Genomic DNA, 16,072 nt, shown 5'->3' on the forward strand with positions numbered 1-16,072 from the left:
GAGTGACCCACCACCTGTCAGAGGCCCGATCCGGGCTGTTTCTGCCCCAATCCAGGACAAAATGGGCCCAAAATGGCCGAGAGTCAGGTGGGTGGGGCCACCTGACAGGTGACCTCTTTGGGGAACTGCCAGAACTGCGTTCCTGCACGTTCCCCCTCGAAATGAGCCCTGAGTTCTTAAGATAGCGGCCCATACCATCCACCCCTGCCAATGCAACACTGGGGGAAGGGGAGAGGGAAGACAACCTTCTTGAACAGATTATAATTCATGTGGGGAGGGCTGAGATAACTATACAGCCCCCTCCCCTGGCAGGAGACCAGTAGGGAGGCTCACTAGTATAGTGTAGTGGTTAGGGTTGCCAGACTAGTGTCAGGGAGACTTGACTTCAAATCCTCTTACTGCCATGACCTTGAGCCCAGCTGGTCACTCCCTTTTAGTCTTTCTTTTCATAGTTATTTGGGAAAGCTCAAACTTAACTTGTTTAGTATTTATAAACTGCCTTTCAAGATAGTTTCACAAATAATTAAAAAACAAACATAGCCACTTTAAAAGTTGTCGCTATGTAAACTGTGTAAACTAATGAAAATAGTAAAACAAGAAATAAAAACTAATGGTACAACCATGACAATGTCCAGAGGCCTGGTGGAACAAGTCTGTTCCCAAAGAAAAGCATAGAGAAAAGCGTTCCAAAGCTCCAGGGCCATCACAGACAAGCCCCTGCTCCCGATATATGATGATCTTCCTTTCTTCCTTTCTCTCTTCCTTTCTCTTTCTCTCTCTCAGGACTATGTGGATGCCCTGAAAGGACTATGCTACGATGGCATGGAAGGGCTGCTCTTTCTCCTTCTCTTCTCCTTCCTCTCTGCCCTTTCCTTCACCACAGCTGTCTGCAGTCTGCCCCGTGCCTGGAAGAGGTTTCAGAACAGGTAAGATTGAACTCTTGATGTCTTGGGCCTCTTGATGTCATGGGCATTAGCAGGAGACAAATTTAGTACAACCTGGCCTTCGGTTGGAGGATCAGGTCTCCTCCGTGGCACGTAGTGCCTTTTATCAGCTCTGGCTGATTCACTAGCTACAGCTGTCCCTCAAAAAGCGTAATCTGACCACAATGATCCATGGTTTGATCACATCCAAGTTAGATTACTATAATGCACTCTACATGAGGTTGCCTTTGAAAACAATTTGGAAACTTCACTTGTTCCAAAATGTGGTGGCCAGATAGGGCTGCCAGGTCCCCTGGTGAGGGCTGGGGATCCCCTACTCCCAGCCTCTGCCCCCTGCCACCACTCACCTGGCCGGCAGGAGGAAAAGGCCTGGGCAAAAAACCTCCTGAGCCTATGCGCAGTGGGCACTCTCCCACCGGCCATGATGATGTCACTTCCTTAAGTGACATTATTGTGCCCATGGGCTGGCAGGCTCCCTCCCCTTCACAGGTGCAATGACATCACTTCTGGGAGTGCTGTCATTGGACTTGCCAGGAGATGAGGTGGCCTGGCAACCCTATGGCCAGACTACTATCAGGGGCTGCTGTCTCAGCCCGCTCCTTTGATGGTGACTAGAGACGGGGCTTTTTCTGTGGTAGCACCTTGCCTCTGGAATGCCCTCCCTCTAGACGCTCACCTGGTGTCTACTTTACTTTCGGGCTAAAACACATCTTTTAACCCAGACTTCTATTTATCTTATTGGCTTTTTTAATGGTCTAAATTTTTGTGGATAGTGTGTATGCTGGTTATGTCCAGTGGTTTGTTTTTTAATAGTTTGCTTTTTTAATACTGTGTTTCTTAATCCTAAGCTACCACAAGCAGAACTCTGAAGAGACAGCATAGAAATATTCTAAATAAATAACCTTGCAAACAAGTCCACCTAAGTTACTAGTCCATAGTTGCTTCTACGTCTCTTCCGGGAGGGGGGAACTTGCCAACTTTTGTAAAGCTTCCTGGCCTAGAGGCTATTCTTGTGCCCTAGGCAACCACGTCGTTGGCTATTTACAAGCCTGATCATGTGGTGGGATTTCATGTACAGTTTCTGGGGAGCCAAGCTGTGGTGTGGCACCAGAGTAATACAAACACTAGTACTTGAAAGATGGAAGATATTTCTTAAAAACTGGAGAACGCTTACCAGTTGGAATGATTGTAGCATCAGTCATGGGAATCTGCCTGAAGGCTGTTTGCATAAATTTTGTGTTAGAATAACTGAAGTTTGGACTTTGGCATCAGGTATTGTGACTGTAGCACCAGGAATGGTTGCGGCAGCATCGTCTGAGAAACCAGCCGCGGTCATCTGATGTATCTCAATAGAAGGTATCCAATAGGTCTTCTGGCAGTCTCTTTTAGAAAGAAGACACAAGTACCACTGCAGCCAGCTTCCCGAGACAGGAGAGGTTGCGCTCTTCCGCCTTGGGTATCTGGATGCTTTCCTGCCCTGTTCCCTTGTGTTTCCCCTGGTTATCACCTCCCCTGCTGCAGAGAACAAAAGTGGCCTGCAGCAGAGGCCGGATAGACACGATGCCTGGGAGGCAAAAGAACTCCCCTGTGGTCCTTTTGTGCTCGCACAAAGTGTCTCATTTAAACTGTACTGCAACCTATGCAGAGCAGTTACACATGCTGAGTTTAAACACTGGCGTGATATCCCCAAGGGCCACTGATCTCCGGCATCCAAACTAGACATATACTGCTGCTTAGCCCAGGTTTGCAGCAGACCATAAACCTATTGCAGAGTCACAAGGGGAAGGTCTTTGTCTCACCAGTGTCATATTTAAGAGTCAACAAGCTGCAGGGCCCTTTATTCTGATGAGAGAAGAAAGGAAGCAGGAGAGGAGGTAACCACAATAGAAAAGCCCGCCCAGGGTTGTATTTGGGGGGGGGGGGTAGGGGGTTGCTTGCCCTGGGCGCTGCCAAAGAGAGGGCACCTGGCATGGCTCCTGGCTGGGAGCACGTCGAGCTGGCGGTGGCAGTGCAGGCAGCTGCGCGGGAGGGCTGGGAGGCCGCCCGCACTGCCCTGGCTGCCTGCTGCACCAATGGGGCAGCTGACTTGCTGAGCGCCAAGCTGGCCCTCCTGCAGCAGCTGCTGGCCAGGAGTGAGCGGCCCAAATCATGGGTGCGCTCCCAGGGACGGCGGCCCGCCCTGCACAATGACATCAAAAGTGACATCATCGCAAGGTCTTGGGAGCACACACACACGAGTGGTAACAGGGGCACTACCTGCCAGGAGTTGCCCCGGGTACTGGCAACCCACGCTACGCCGCTGAGCCCTCCAGTGGCCATTCAATCCACTATTCTGCTACAGCAATATGGACATTAAAAAGGGTACTGAAAGCACAACACCCTGAGTTTCCTTTTGTCTCTCTCTTTATTTTCTCCCTAAATCCATGCATTGATTGGCATATGTGTCTATGACCTACTATACCAGCAAAAGATTGTAGACTGGCTTCCACTGTGGTTTGGTTGTAGTATGAGCTAACAGGTGTTTTGTAAACTGCTTTGAATGCTGGGGGAAAGTTAAAACGTTGGAATAAATAACATAAGGAACAGATGTATTGTCAGGGCTCCTGTGGAAATATAGTGCTTCAAATATGTGGTGCTTTCCTTTCGGTGTGATATTTGGGAGATATGCTGTGTTTTCTAGGAGATGATGGATCATGAGCCACAGAGACCAACGACTTGCTTGGGGCCTCCAGGCTCTATCAGGTAGGGCAACTCCTTCCAAACGTGCCCCTCACTCTCTCTCTCTCTCTCTCTCTCTCTTTCTCCTTGCGATCCTGTGCAGGGACTCGGACTATGACGACATGGAGGACGACGACCCTTTCACGCCCCAGGCACGTAGGCCGCCGATGGTGCGCGCGGGGGGCGCCGGGCCCACCCTGCCCGGCTCCTATAGCCACTGTTCAAGCTGGGGCAGCCGTGGCAGTCTGCGCCTCTCAGCCCCCCCCATTTCCAACGCCCCCGTCTCACAGTACATGTGAGTAGCCCCAACCACCTCCCAACCCCCTCCCCGCGCGCTCGGTCATGATACCCCCTGCGAGGCGGGAGGGGCTTGGATTGGAGCAGCCAGTGATGGCAAAGAGCTGAGTGCGCGAGTGGTGGGGGGAAGGGAGGGCTGACTCCCCCAAACAAGCGTCAGAGGGCTCCCCACACCTTTTCCTCTGCCTTCCCTTGCCCTTCCCCAACACCATGTCATTCTCATCCCATTTATTCCTCCTGTTTGACTTTCTCCCCACCTGCCATGGCTTCAGACCTTTCCTGACCACCGTCTTCTGCATCCTGTTCCTGTGTTCTAAATCCTCTTGAGCTGTTTTGGAGAAAGAGAATAGCTTTTGAATGGGCTGGTGCACACATAACAGAGTACCACAGGCTGGGGGTGTACTATCTGGAATGTGAGGAAAACCACATGTACCCTGGGATACACTTGCTTTTCTCAGTGTGCCAACTGGTATATCCCCAGAACCATTGAAGGACAGGGAAATGGGGGGGGGGGGGTTGAAGCCTCTTTCCCCAAATAGCGGTTTGAGTCAGGCATCTCTTGCGTGGACCTCAACACACATTTCTTTCAACCCACTGTTGCCTCTAGTCAAATAGATTTTGCAGGATTTTAAAATAATCATAATATAATGTTGCTGGTCTCTAAGATGCCACTGAACTCAAACCTGGATATCTGTAACAACTAAGATCTGTTTCCGACATAGCACTCCCCTACTCAGATTTTAACGATACCTGAGAAGGTGCCTTAAAATGGAAATACCTGTCAGTTGAGTATTTTTAAACCAAGTTGTTTTGCAAGAGATGTCAGCAAGTCTTCTTGTCTCTCTGCCTTGCGGAGATGTTGGCAACATTGAGGCAGGGGTGGTGGCCGTTAATGGTACCATCTGCACTCTCTTGGCATCCCCCCTTTTGTGCCTTTTGCTGCTTGGCTTCCAAACGGAGGAGAACTGCTATCCCACCTCCCACTCTGTTTGCTTCTCCCTCTGCCCAAGAGTTCCACACGCCTTCATCCCTGGGAAAACGTTACTGTTTCCTCTGATTCCCTCCAAATGCTGGGAAGAGTGGAGGTGGAAAGAGCAGAATCCCACATGCCAGACATGACAAGAGTTCTGGGCTTTGGGCAGTGGGACTTGCTGCCTGCGGATGCTTCTATGAGCTAATGTACCACACATGCACTCCCTTGGGAAAGCAGGGCGGCACTACTTGAACAAGTCATTCCCAAACTAGCATGATTTGAGAGACGGGCTTATTGGGATGCATGAAGCAGAACCAGCAACATATTGGCAGCTCTGGGCAATCGTGACCAAGGGTGTATGCTGGGTTCAAATTGGCTGAATGGTCCAATCGCACCCAATGCAGGGCTCTCAGAGGAGGCCGCCAGCGAGCCACTGCGCTGGGTGTGCCCCCTTCCAGTCGTTTTGGCATGGGTGTGAAGCAGGCCACCAATTCTAAGGCGCATATACACAAAAGGTGAAAAGAGGGATTCATTCTAATTCTGACTTGGTTTTGAGAATGCTGTCTGGACCAATTGGTCTGAAAGAAAGCCAGACACATTAATGAAAGTCATTTATATCCCACCTTTCTCCCCAATGGGGATCCAAAGGGGCTTATATCGTTCTCCTCTCTTCAACTTTATCCTCACAGCAACCCTAAATTAGGCTGAGAGTGTCCGACAGGCCCAAGGTCAGGCAGAATGGGGATTCGAACCTAGGTCTCCCAGCTCTTAGTCCAACATTCTAACCACTATGCCACATTGGCATTGGGTTGAAATTGGTAGTGCTGATGGGGGTAGATCTGGGCCACAGGTTTGTGTTGTTTGCTTGAGAAAAGCTGGAACCAGTTCCTGCCTTCCGTGGAGGACTACGGGTGGTTCCTGCTTGCCAGATGCCATTCCCCAAACCAGAATCTGCTGTAGATTTCCAGCTCAGAGGAACTACACATTATGTCTTCCTCATATCACCTCCAGGTCTAGCAATGAGACAGGCATTCCAAGTTCAGGCACAGAACTCAATTCTCAGGCATGTGCAAACTGAATTGGATTGGGACCACGGCATGTGGGGTGGGGGGTGTGTGAAGCTTTTCCTCTGCTGAGTTCTCCTTACCTGAGATGCAGCCCTCCGTTACACGTGGTTTCCCCAGAGGGGCAAATAGCCCTGTTTCAGGTCAGGAAAATTGTGTGTATGTGGAGGGAAGCTTCAAGTCCTCTCTCTCCCCACACACTGTAGTTCCAATCCTAATTAGCTTCTGGGAACGTTCCAAGCACAAAACTTGCAGCAACGGACTGTCTGCCGGGGCTGTGTTTAAGGCCTGCAGCCAGAGAGGGATTCCTTGCATTTTCATCAGCTATCTCTGTCCGTTCCATGTCTTGCTCACCTGTTCCCATTTCCAGTTGGCCAGCAATTCAGATCTGCTCCCATTCGCACCCCTTTATTCCTGCATAGCAATATGGATCCAGGACTTGTTCTGACCAACAGCCCATCTGGTCCCAAAGCAAGGCTTTTAAAGGATATTTCAGGGATGCTCTTCTGGAGAGAACATTATGAACCTTTCAGTCCCTTCCATAGTTTAGCACATTCTCAGTTCCTGTTTACTTTCTCACCCAAAGCTTTCTTGTTTCCAGTTAACTTCTGAAACCTCCAGCATCTCAACTTTATATCCTTCCCTCTTCCCTTGTACATTTTTTCTTGCTGCCCTGCTCTGACCTCTGTTGAGAGATTGAGATCAGAACGTGATACAAATGCCAGTGGAAAAGAGAGGGTGGACCCGGATTTGTCCTAGGCCCAGTCTATAAACTTTTGAGTATGAATTCTTTTCCTATGGTGGAGGAATGGGCATGTTCCACCCTCCCTGCGTGCACACCCAGGTAACCTTAAAAGCAAGCTTCAAAATATGGGGGTGGGACACTCTACCACCAGGCAGAGGATCCTCAGCCTCGGACAGGGGTCCTCAACCATTTTGAGCCTATCCTGAGATGGCATGGTGGGACAGCCACAAAATGACTGCCACGCAGTGGCTGCCCCAGGAGGTGAACGCAACCATACAGTGGCTGCCACAGCTTACCTTCACTCACACAGTGATCCCTGCGCTGTGGTGGCACCAGCTGATGAACCAATGTTTTTAAACATCTGCACAACCAATCAAATGTCCAATGTCCAATCAGAAACCTTGGTGGCCAAATGCTCTGTCCACTTTCAGAAATACTTTGCAGGCACCAGGAATGGTGTCAGCAGGCAGTGCCCACGGGCACCATGTTGGGGACCCCTGGCCTAAGACCTACTCAAAGTAAGATTCATTAGTTAGTCTTCAGCTTCCTATGCTGTGATAAAAAAATAAATCAAGGATTTTATTAACTGTCACATCTCTGGAGGCACTATGTGGGAGCCTCTGAATGACTGCTGGGGTGGAAGCTTCAGGTATCTCTAGTAGCATCCGGGAATCCATTAATCTACTGGATCCAGGGCAGGGGGAGAAGGTGGTAATTGGGCAGGGGAAGGAGTGTTATCAACTTCCTTGTTGATGTCGCTTGCAGGAGTCAAAGCGCTTCGTTCAGTGGCAGTCCTCGATTTGAGAGTGTCCCCCTCATTGACCGTCATTCCCCACCCCCTTCGGTAAGTTAGCAGCATGGACTCGTGTGTTATGTAACCCTGAGGCCAGGTGCAAATGCACCAGCCATACCCAAGCACACAACAACCCTCTCTGGTTTAATAGCTCGAGGCTGGAAAATAGGCATTTCTCAGAATTCTGGTAAAGCACCATACGTGGCTAGTGTTCCGGATTGGCAATTTCGGGTTTCAGAACTTTTGGTACCTGTGTGAGAACAGGGGAAGTCTAGCGGAAGCAGGACTAGCAGCAAGGCCTCTCGGCTCTAGGGCTGGTGCTGGCAGATGCCATGAGCCTGCACTTAGGTCTTTGTGCTGTGTCAAAGAATTGCGCTGGGAAGCTAGTGCAAGAGCAGTCCCTGCAGCTGCTCCTGCCAAGAAGCCACATTGCCACCACCAACCCCGTCTGGGCAGCTCAACAGAACCTGTGTCGGTGGCTGTGGAGAAAGCAGACACAGTGACTCTGCATTTTCCTGTGTAGCATCAAGCCCAGTGGTGCTAGGGCTGAGTTCAACCGCTGGCCTGTTCAGCACGCATGTACACAGGTGAAGCACATGCACTGGAAATGATGTTGCAATTCAGAAATTCTAGCTTTCACACAAGAAGTCTGAGATGCTGGCCCAGAGGTCAAAAAACCAGCCAGAACTGGTTTTCCTTGGATAGTTCCTTGGACTGGTGTGGTACATGTGACAGGTCTCCCTGACAGGTTTACCTTGGCCTAGTAAAAGTTCAAAGTTGTTTAGCAAAGATGAGTTTCTTAAGAGATCAGATACACTTGATGGTTTCTTCCTAAGTGACATTTCCCTCCTCTTTGGCTAGTACAGCCTCTGAGATCGCTTTATCAAGCAAAAGATCAGCATGGAAATGAAAGAAGGAAAGGACATTTTAACCCTTTCTTTCACCATCATTTTCTTGCTGGAAAAAGTCACCTCTCTTTGAACTGCTTTTAGCCCTGTTGAGGGAAAAATATGGGTACTGGCAGGAGTCAAAGCAGCTCCGCGTGATTTTTTTCTACCAAGAAAATGAGAGGGGAAGAAAAGGGTCCCTGGGCCAATCTTTTCTTTGATTAAGCAGTCCCAGAAGGGGGGAGTGATGAGTTGTTTTGGGAAAAAATCATAACTTTGCAGTTAAGTACTTAGAAAAGGAATGCACGTGGCCCGAGTTTAACTGGTCCAGCCGGAATTTCATCCTCTGTGTCTCATGCCAAAACAGGAGGACATCAATTGAGAGGGGGGAGCAAGTCCGATCCTCATTGGACAGGAATCTTGCACCTTCAGAGTTGCTCTGGTCAGCTGCAAAGAAAACTGGACAGTTAGAACAATTATGATAACTGGGAAACAGAAGGCTGCAGTGAACAACCCGTGTTTAATGGGTGCATAGCCAAAACAAAGAGAAATGGCAGGCAGCTAACAAGCTGTGTGCGGAACCACCGTATGCTGGGAGGGAGCACGTGTTCGGAATGTCCACGGCAAGACTTGCAGAGTAGGAAAAGGCACGGGCTGCACTCCAGGGTTGCCAGATTCCAAGTAGGGCCAAGAGATCTCCAGGAATTACAGCTGATCTCCGGACTACAGGGATCAATTCTGGAGAAAATGGCTACTCTGGAGGGTGAACTCCATTATTACATTACATTCTCACTGAGGTCCCTCCCTTCCCCAGACTCTGCCTCCTCAGGCTCCATCCCCAAATCTCCAGGAATTTGCTGAGCTGGAATTGGTAACCCTGATGCAACTTCCTCTCTTTTTCTACCTGTCCAAGGCCCACTTTACTGCTGGGTGCCTCAGCCAAGGGACAGAATCGGATGAAATCAAATCTTACAACAATTGCTGTTGTAATATATCTTTTGGATGTTTACCTCCCAACTCCTCTCTCTGTTGCCCCACAGTATTCCCCCAGCATGCGAGCGTCTTACGTCGGTGCTAGCGAAGAAGTGGAAGCCCCCTACCGGACCGGATTCCAGCCCTAGATGCAACCCAGAAGACCCCCTACCTACATCCACACCATCTGACTAACACAGAGCAGATTCCTCCCCACCCCACCCCGAATTTCTTCTCAGAGTGCAACTGAAGTGTGCCCTATCACCACGTCAGTCCCCTGGCCCTTTCTTCACTCACTTAATTTGCCTGGCCTCTGGAAGAAAACCAAGGAATGGGGTTATCACTGTTGGTATATAAAGAACGTTAACAGAGGCAAGAACGAGGAGTGAAAAAAGATAAAAGGGGGGGGGGGCAGAGACATGGAACAGAATAAGAAGAGGCATGATTGAGGACTAGGACAAAGGAGAGAAGCAAGAAGGCTGAGCAATGAACAACGAATGAATGAATGAGAAAAGTGCTCCTTACTTGCAACCGCTCCCTGACCCCGACAAAGCGGACTCTGGCCCACCAAACCTTATGCAATGAGAAATGAGGAAGTCTTTCAGGGGTTACAAGATTCTTTTTGTGGCAAACAGCTACCCTTTTTTAAAAAAAAGAGCAGATGAGAGGTTAGTGAGTAAAAATAAACAATGAAAGAATAGGAACACTATATACAAATGCGTGTGTGTGTGTGTGTGTGCAAAAAAAGTGAATGAATGGAGGGACAGAGCAAATGTGTGGCAGGAGGGGAAAATGGAAAGAGAGCAAAAGGTTGAGGGTGTCCCCCCCCCTCCCCACCAGCAGCAAACTCTGCCCTGCTCCATGCTCTCAGATCAAGTAGACCAGAAAGCTTGAAGGAACCTGTCAGGACCCACAGAGAGATCAGACGGAAGAGGGGAGTCCAGCTGGGGGCCCAGAACCTCCCCTGCTCCCCGCCAGCCTCTTTGCTCCTAATTAGAGCCTCCCCCCCACAACACTAACAAGCGTTTGGAATTTGCCCAGTTTAAAATAAAAGGGAAACTTTATTTTATATTCTTTTGATTCCTGTGTGTCTGTGTTGATTGATTGATTGGATTTCTAGCCTGTACCCCCCACAAACAGGCTCAAGGTGGGTCACAACAGCTGAATTACATAAGTACAAAAATATAAATACTTAAGTAGATAAAACACAATGGTAGCTGCAAATTTGAAAACTATCATAAAACAGAATACATAGATGAAACCTTTTTATATTAAAGTGTAAGTAATTAACATGACATCTTTTGCAACATCAAACTACCCAGTAGGACCATATCTACATCAGCAGACAGTATGTTTGGGGCTGGGGGGGGGGGTTACTGAGGAATCTTCCAGGGACTGTAGGACAAAAGGAAACTGCATACATTCCAAATTTCTACAACTTTTACATTTCAGAAACAAGCATTTAGAGTTGGGAAGATTTGAAGTCTGAAATTACAGTAGGATTTTGAAAATTTGCATTTTGAAATTCAAGAGTGAGGAGCCTGAAATTCAAATCTTAACATGCCAACTGAAAATTAACACAAATATAACATTAAGGGGCTGGGCTCTGAATCAGCGCTCTGCTGGTTCGAATCCCACTCCTGCCATGAGCTCAGTAGGTGGCCTTGGATAAGCCGCTCCTCTCAGCCCCAGATCCCCAGCTGTCTTGTCAGGATAATAACAGCACTGATTTTTTTCACCACTCTGAGTGGAGCACTAACCTGTCTAGAAGAGTGGTATATAAGTGCAGTTATAGTTGTCGGTATTGTTATTATTAACAATAATGCAGAAATGCGAACTCAAAAACTTGTAAGGGAGGTTTTTGAAATTCAGGTTTTGATATGCGGAGATAATATAAAAGAAACTGAATGATTCACACAATTTAGCTCCCATTTACTGCTGTGCAAACAAACCACCATCCTATTCTTGTTCCCCCTCCCCTCATGGCGCGAGTCATATCGCAACATTGGACAAGGGAGTTGCATATAAAACCATTTTAAAATCTGTCGAGAGAGACAACAGAGACAGTTCTGAGCTCATCACATCATCTGTTCTCTCTCTCCTGCTCCCCCTTCCAGTGATTCAATGGAACTAAATTTAGCAAAGCGGCAAAAGGCACAACAGTCCCTTCTCGCAGTTGCACAAGTTGTGATAATGGCTCCTCTTTTCAGCAGAGAAGGATGTTACACAATCTCATTTGTTGAATTCTCTGCTCCATGGATGAAGATGGCTCCCATGTTTCAGCCCTTCTCTTTCAGGAGTATTGCTTGCTAACTGCTCTTGTTTACACAGTTGCATTTGTGTGTGTGTGTAATTCCAATTTATTCTGAATCACTTCAACAAACATGAAAGTGGCTGGATTCCCCAAGAGGCAAGCGTACAGCGGTCCTTGTCTTTGAAGCACTGCTGGTTCCCTGAGAGCCCCCATCCCACACCCTTCCAACATTTTCTGGGGGCAACCCTGGGGCAGTGGAGGGCAAACTAGCCCCAAGGGTGGTTAGAGAATTGCCAGCATTCTTTTCCTCTCCAGAGGATGGTAAATCTATGGCTAGGATTGATCCCCAGGAATGTAGTTTCAGGATTGCACTGTAAGCTGCCTGCTGCTCCCCATATCTAAGGCTAAATTAATTTATTATCTGAAAAAACAACCCAGTATTTTTAATACCTATTGAATTGTCACAATGTTGTGATAAGGAGAGACCACCAAATTCTTAATTCAACTGTTGGCTGCGAGGCTTTTGCGAGCTATTTTGCGGGTAAAATCTTGTCCCTTCGCCGTGGCCTGCCACCCACTGTTGATACAGTAAGGGAACTGGAGACCCCTTGGCCGTCTTCTGGGTCCGTATTAGACCATTTCAGGCTGCTCTCTCAGGACGATGTTGACAGGATCCTGCAGGGGATGAGGCCAACCACCTGTCCTCTGGACCCCTGCCCATCCTGGCTGGTGAAGGCCAGCTCGGAGGGGCTACGGGACCATCTGGAGGCCATTGTTAACATCTCCCTGAGCTCTGGGGTTTTTCCAGGAGTGTTAAAGGAGGCGGTAGTGCGGCCCCTCCTGAAAAAACCATCTTTGGACCCCACCGACCCGTCCAGTTACCGCCCAGTGTCGAACCTCCCGTTCCTGGGCAAGGTGATTGAGCGGGCGGTGGCGGTACAACTGCAGGAATTCCTGAATGATGCTCTAGTCCTGGACCCATTCCAGTCTGGCTTCCGTCCTGGCCATGGGACGGAGACAGCCTTGGTTGCCCTCACAGACGACCTTCGCAGGCATCTGGATCGAGGCGGGTCAGCGCTGCTTGTGTTACTTGATCTCACAGCAGCGTTTGACACGGTTGACTATGATTTGTTGGCCAGCCGCCTTGCCGACGTGGGGATTAGGGGGACAGTCTTACAGTGGCTGGTCTCCTTTCTCCAGGGTCGGGGACAGAGGGTGGCGCTCGGGGGAGATCTATCGGCCCGTCACCCTTTGGTGTGCGGGGTTCCCCAAGGGGCGATACTCTCCCCAATGTTATTTAACATCTATATGCGCCCCCTCGCCCAGTTGGTGCGGAGGTTTGGGCTGGGTTGTCATCAATACGCGGATGACACCCAACTTTTTCTGTTGATGGACGGCCGGCCAGACACGGCCCCAGACAATCTGGCCAGAGCTTTGGAGGCTGTGACGGCATGGTTGAAACAGAGCAGGCTGAAATTGAACCCAGTGAAGACGGAGGTCCTGCAGCTGGGACGGGGGCTGCCAGATGTTGGGATCCAGCTCCCTGCCCTGGACGGGACACCACTGGCAACTTTGCCAGTGGTAAAGAGTCTGGGTGTGCTCCTGGATGCCTCCCTATCGATGGAGGCCCAGGTCACGGCGGTTGCCAAGTCTGCATTTTTCCATCTTCGTCAGATCAGGCAACTTGCCCCCTACCTGACGCCCCAGGACCTGGCTACAGTGATCCATGCAACGGTCACCTCCAGGCTAGATTACTGTAACTCACTCTACGCTGGGCTACCCCTGGGCCTGATCCGGAAACTACAACTGGTCCAGAATGCGGCGGCACGGGTCCTGACTGGTATACCTTACCAGTCACACATCACACCTGTCCTGCGCCAGCTGCACTGGCTTCCAGTTGAATTCCGAATCAGGTTCAAAGTGTTGGTTCTTACCTTTAAAGTCCTGAGTGGGTTGGGACCGGCATATCTTCGGGACCGCCTCTCCCTGTACGTTCCCCGGAGATCGCTGCGATCAGCGAATAAATATTTACTTGTGGTCCCCGGCCCTAAGGAAGCCCGCCTCGCTTCAACCAGGGCCAGGGCTTTTTCAGTCCTGGCCCCAGCCTGGTGGAACGCTCTGCCAATGGAAACCCGGGCCCAGCGGGACATATTATCGTTCCGCCGGGCCTGTAAGACAGAGCTGTTCCGCCAGGCGTTTGGTGATTGAAGGGGGCGGTGCCATGTCGGCCTCCCACCTTTGGGGTGGGGAAGGTTCTCCCCACCACTGCACCTTGTTAATTTGTTTTATTATTTGTATATTGATTTTAGTTTTGTTTTTATCAATTTTAACTGTTCACCGCCCAGAGCCCCTGGGATGGGCGGTATATAAATTGAATAAATAAATAAATAAGGAACAGTGTCAATTTTCAGATCAAAACAAAACAGGGGAAGTCCTAATAAAAAGCTATTGTTTGTAGTTTTGGGTGGCATTTGTTTCTAATAGGCCTGGACGATTACTTAAAATGTTTGCCTTAATATTTTAATTACTGTGAATAGGGCCAGCTGTATGAAGGCACAGATTGATTGTATTTATTCATTGTTGAAGAAAAGACAGATCAACAGGTGGTTAAAGAATCCTTCAAGCTTTACGCATCCCAGGGCATAATGTGGGATATGCCTGTTGAATTTCTGCCGGTCACACGAAACGGCTGCTAACTCTGGGTTGGGAAATTGCTGGAGATTTGGGGCGAAGCCTAGAGGCAGAGTTTGGGGAAGAAAAGGAACTCAGCAAGTTGTAATGGCAGAGAGTCCCCCTTCCAAAGTTGCCATTTTCTCCAGGGAAACTAATCTGTAGTCTGGAGACCAAGCTGCAATTCCGGGAGATCTCCAGGCCCCACCTGGAGGGTGACAAGCCTATATGCTTGCAACACTTTCGGTGGTAATCGCTGGGTACGAATATTCTCCAAATCTATTTGCCCTAAAATGCGATTCTTACAGTCTAATTTTTTTTAGCTGTTCCCCCCCACCCCACGCCTTAAAAGGAACAGATTTTCATTTTGTCATTAATTCCATTTTATCTTTTCTCTTTTTTGGGCCACCGTACCGCTCTGATCAAACCTTTACCAACAAGCGGCGTTTACGCATTGGCTGTAAATCCTCTGTCTGTCATTCCTTCTAGCCAATAGAAAAGAGAGAGGAGGGTCTATTCGTCGCCTTAAATATAAGCCTTTTAAATACATAGAGATAGAAAAAGACTGTGTCCGGTACAGCCTTGACTTCCGGTAAGGATGGAAAGCGGCCATTGGCCGTGCTTGTTTTAGGCGTAGAGTGGCGTGGCTGTATACCATGGTCTCTCTATGAGAATTTCCCCGTCATATACTTTGTACTGCAAGTTAGAGTGGAAAACCGGTTCACTTTTAGAAACTCAAATAAGTAATATATAACTATTATTTATTTGTATTACTTTATAACTACTAACCACTAACTTTGTCATAGTTAATTATATGATCGATTCATTTAATATTTTGATTTTTTAAAAAAAATAAATATCGTTATATATTACCATTTCAGATCGAAAAATTCCTAAGGGGGAGACCGATAATTAAAATATAAATGCAGTAACTATAAAATCCACATGCATAATGAATCAGCAACAAGGACTGGATATGGGCGGGTGATTCTCCGAGCAATCCTAAGAACTTTCGTCTGGGAGTAAGCCCCGCTTGAATAACTTCTATGAGCAGGATTGACCTGTTTAGGGTCGCACTGAAATGTTCCAACCTCCAGGTGGTGACTGGAGATATCCCGGTATTACACCAAACCACAGATTATAATAATAATAAATAACTCTACTTATATATTGCTTTTCTGCGCAGATTAGTGTCCCACTCAGAGCAGTGAACGAAGTCAGCGTTATTATCAGTTGAGAACGGGCTGAGAAGAGTGACTTAACAAAGGCCACCTACTGAGCTCACGGCAGTAGAGGGATTCGAACCGGCAAGATGCTTATGCGCAATCCAAACGCTTAACCATTATAGTGAAGCGGTGCTCGCTTCCTCTCGAGAAAACTGCGGCTTTGAAGTGTGGAATCTGGGGCATTAACCCCCCGTGAAGCTCCTCCTCTCCCTAAACCTCGCCCTTTCCAGGGTCAGCCCCCAAATCTCCAGGAATTTCCTCGCCTGGAGCTGGCAATCCAGCGGCGGGGAGAGCGCGGCTTGCCTAAGGCCACGTAGCGATTCCTGTGGCGGAGGCGCGCTTCAACCGGAGCCCAACAGGTGGTGCTGTGGGGCAATTCGACTTGATTGACGGGCCGCTGGGGCTGGGTGGGCGGAGCTTGCTGCTGCCCAGGCGGGTTCCCTTTTGTGACGTCACACCTTCCCCCTCCCAGCCAACCGGAAGGAAGGCGGCGGGCTGAGAGGCGGGCAGACGGAGCGGGCGAGAGAGT

At 49.0% G+C, this 16,072-nt stretch overlaps 1 protein-coding gene across 1 annotated transcript in view; it reads left to right on the forward strand.

The window, feature by feature from the left end:
- Positions 1–10,440, forward strand: part of TTYH1 (tweety family member 1) — a 66,580-nt gene extending 56,140 nt beyond the window's left edge. Inside the window, exons 11-14 of the mRNA XM_054995506.1 lie at positions 784–926; positions 3,766–3,957; positions 7,507–7,585; positions 9,462–10,440. Of these exons, the coding sequence (XP_054851481.1) occupies positions 784–926; positions 3,766–3,957; positions 7,507–7,585; positions 9,462–9,542 (495 nt within the window). The 3' untranslated portion in view covers positions 9,543–10,440. The remainder of the gene's footprint in view (positions 1–783; positions 927–3,765; positions 3,958–7,506; positions 7,586–9,461) is intronic.
- The last annotated feature ends 5,632 nt before the right edge of the window (positions 10,441–16,072 follow it).

Source organism: Eublepharis macularius, chromosome 12 (assembly GCF_028583425.1).
Source record: "Eublepharis macularius isolate TG4126 chromosome 12, MPM_Emac_v1.0, whole genome shotgun sequence".
NCBI lineage: Eukaryota > Metazoa > Chordata > Lepidosauria > Squamata > Eublepharidae > Eublepharis > Eublepharis macularius.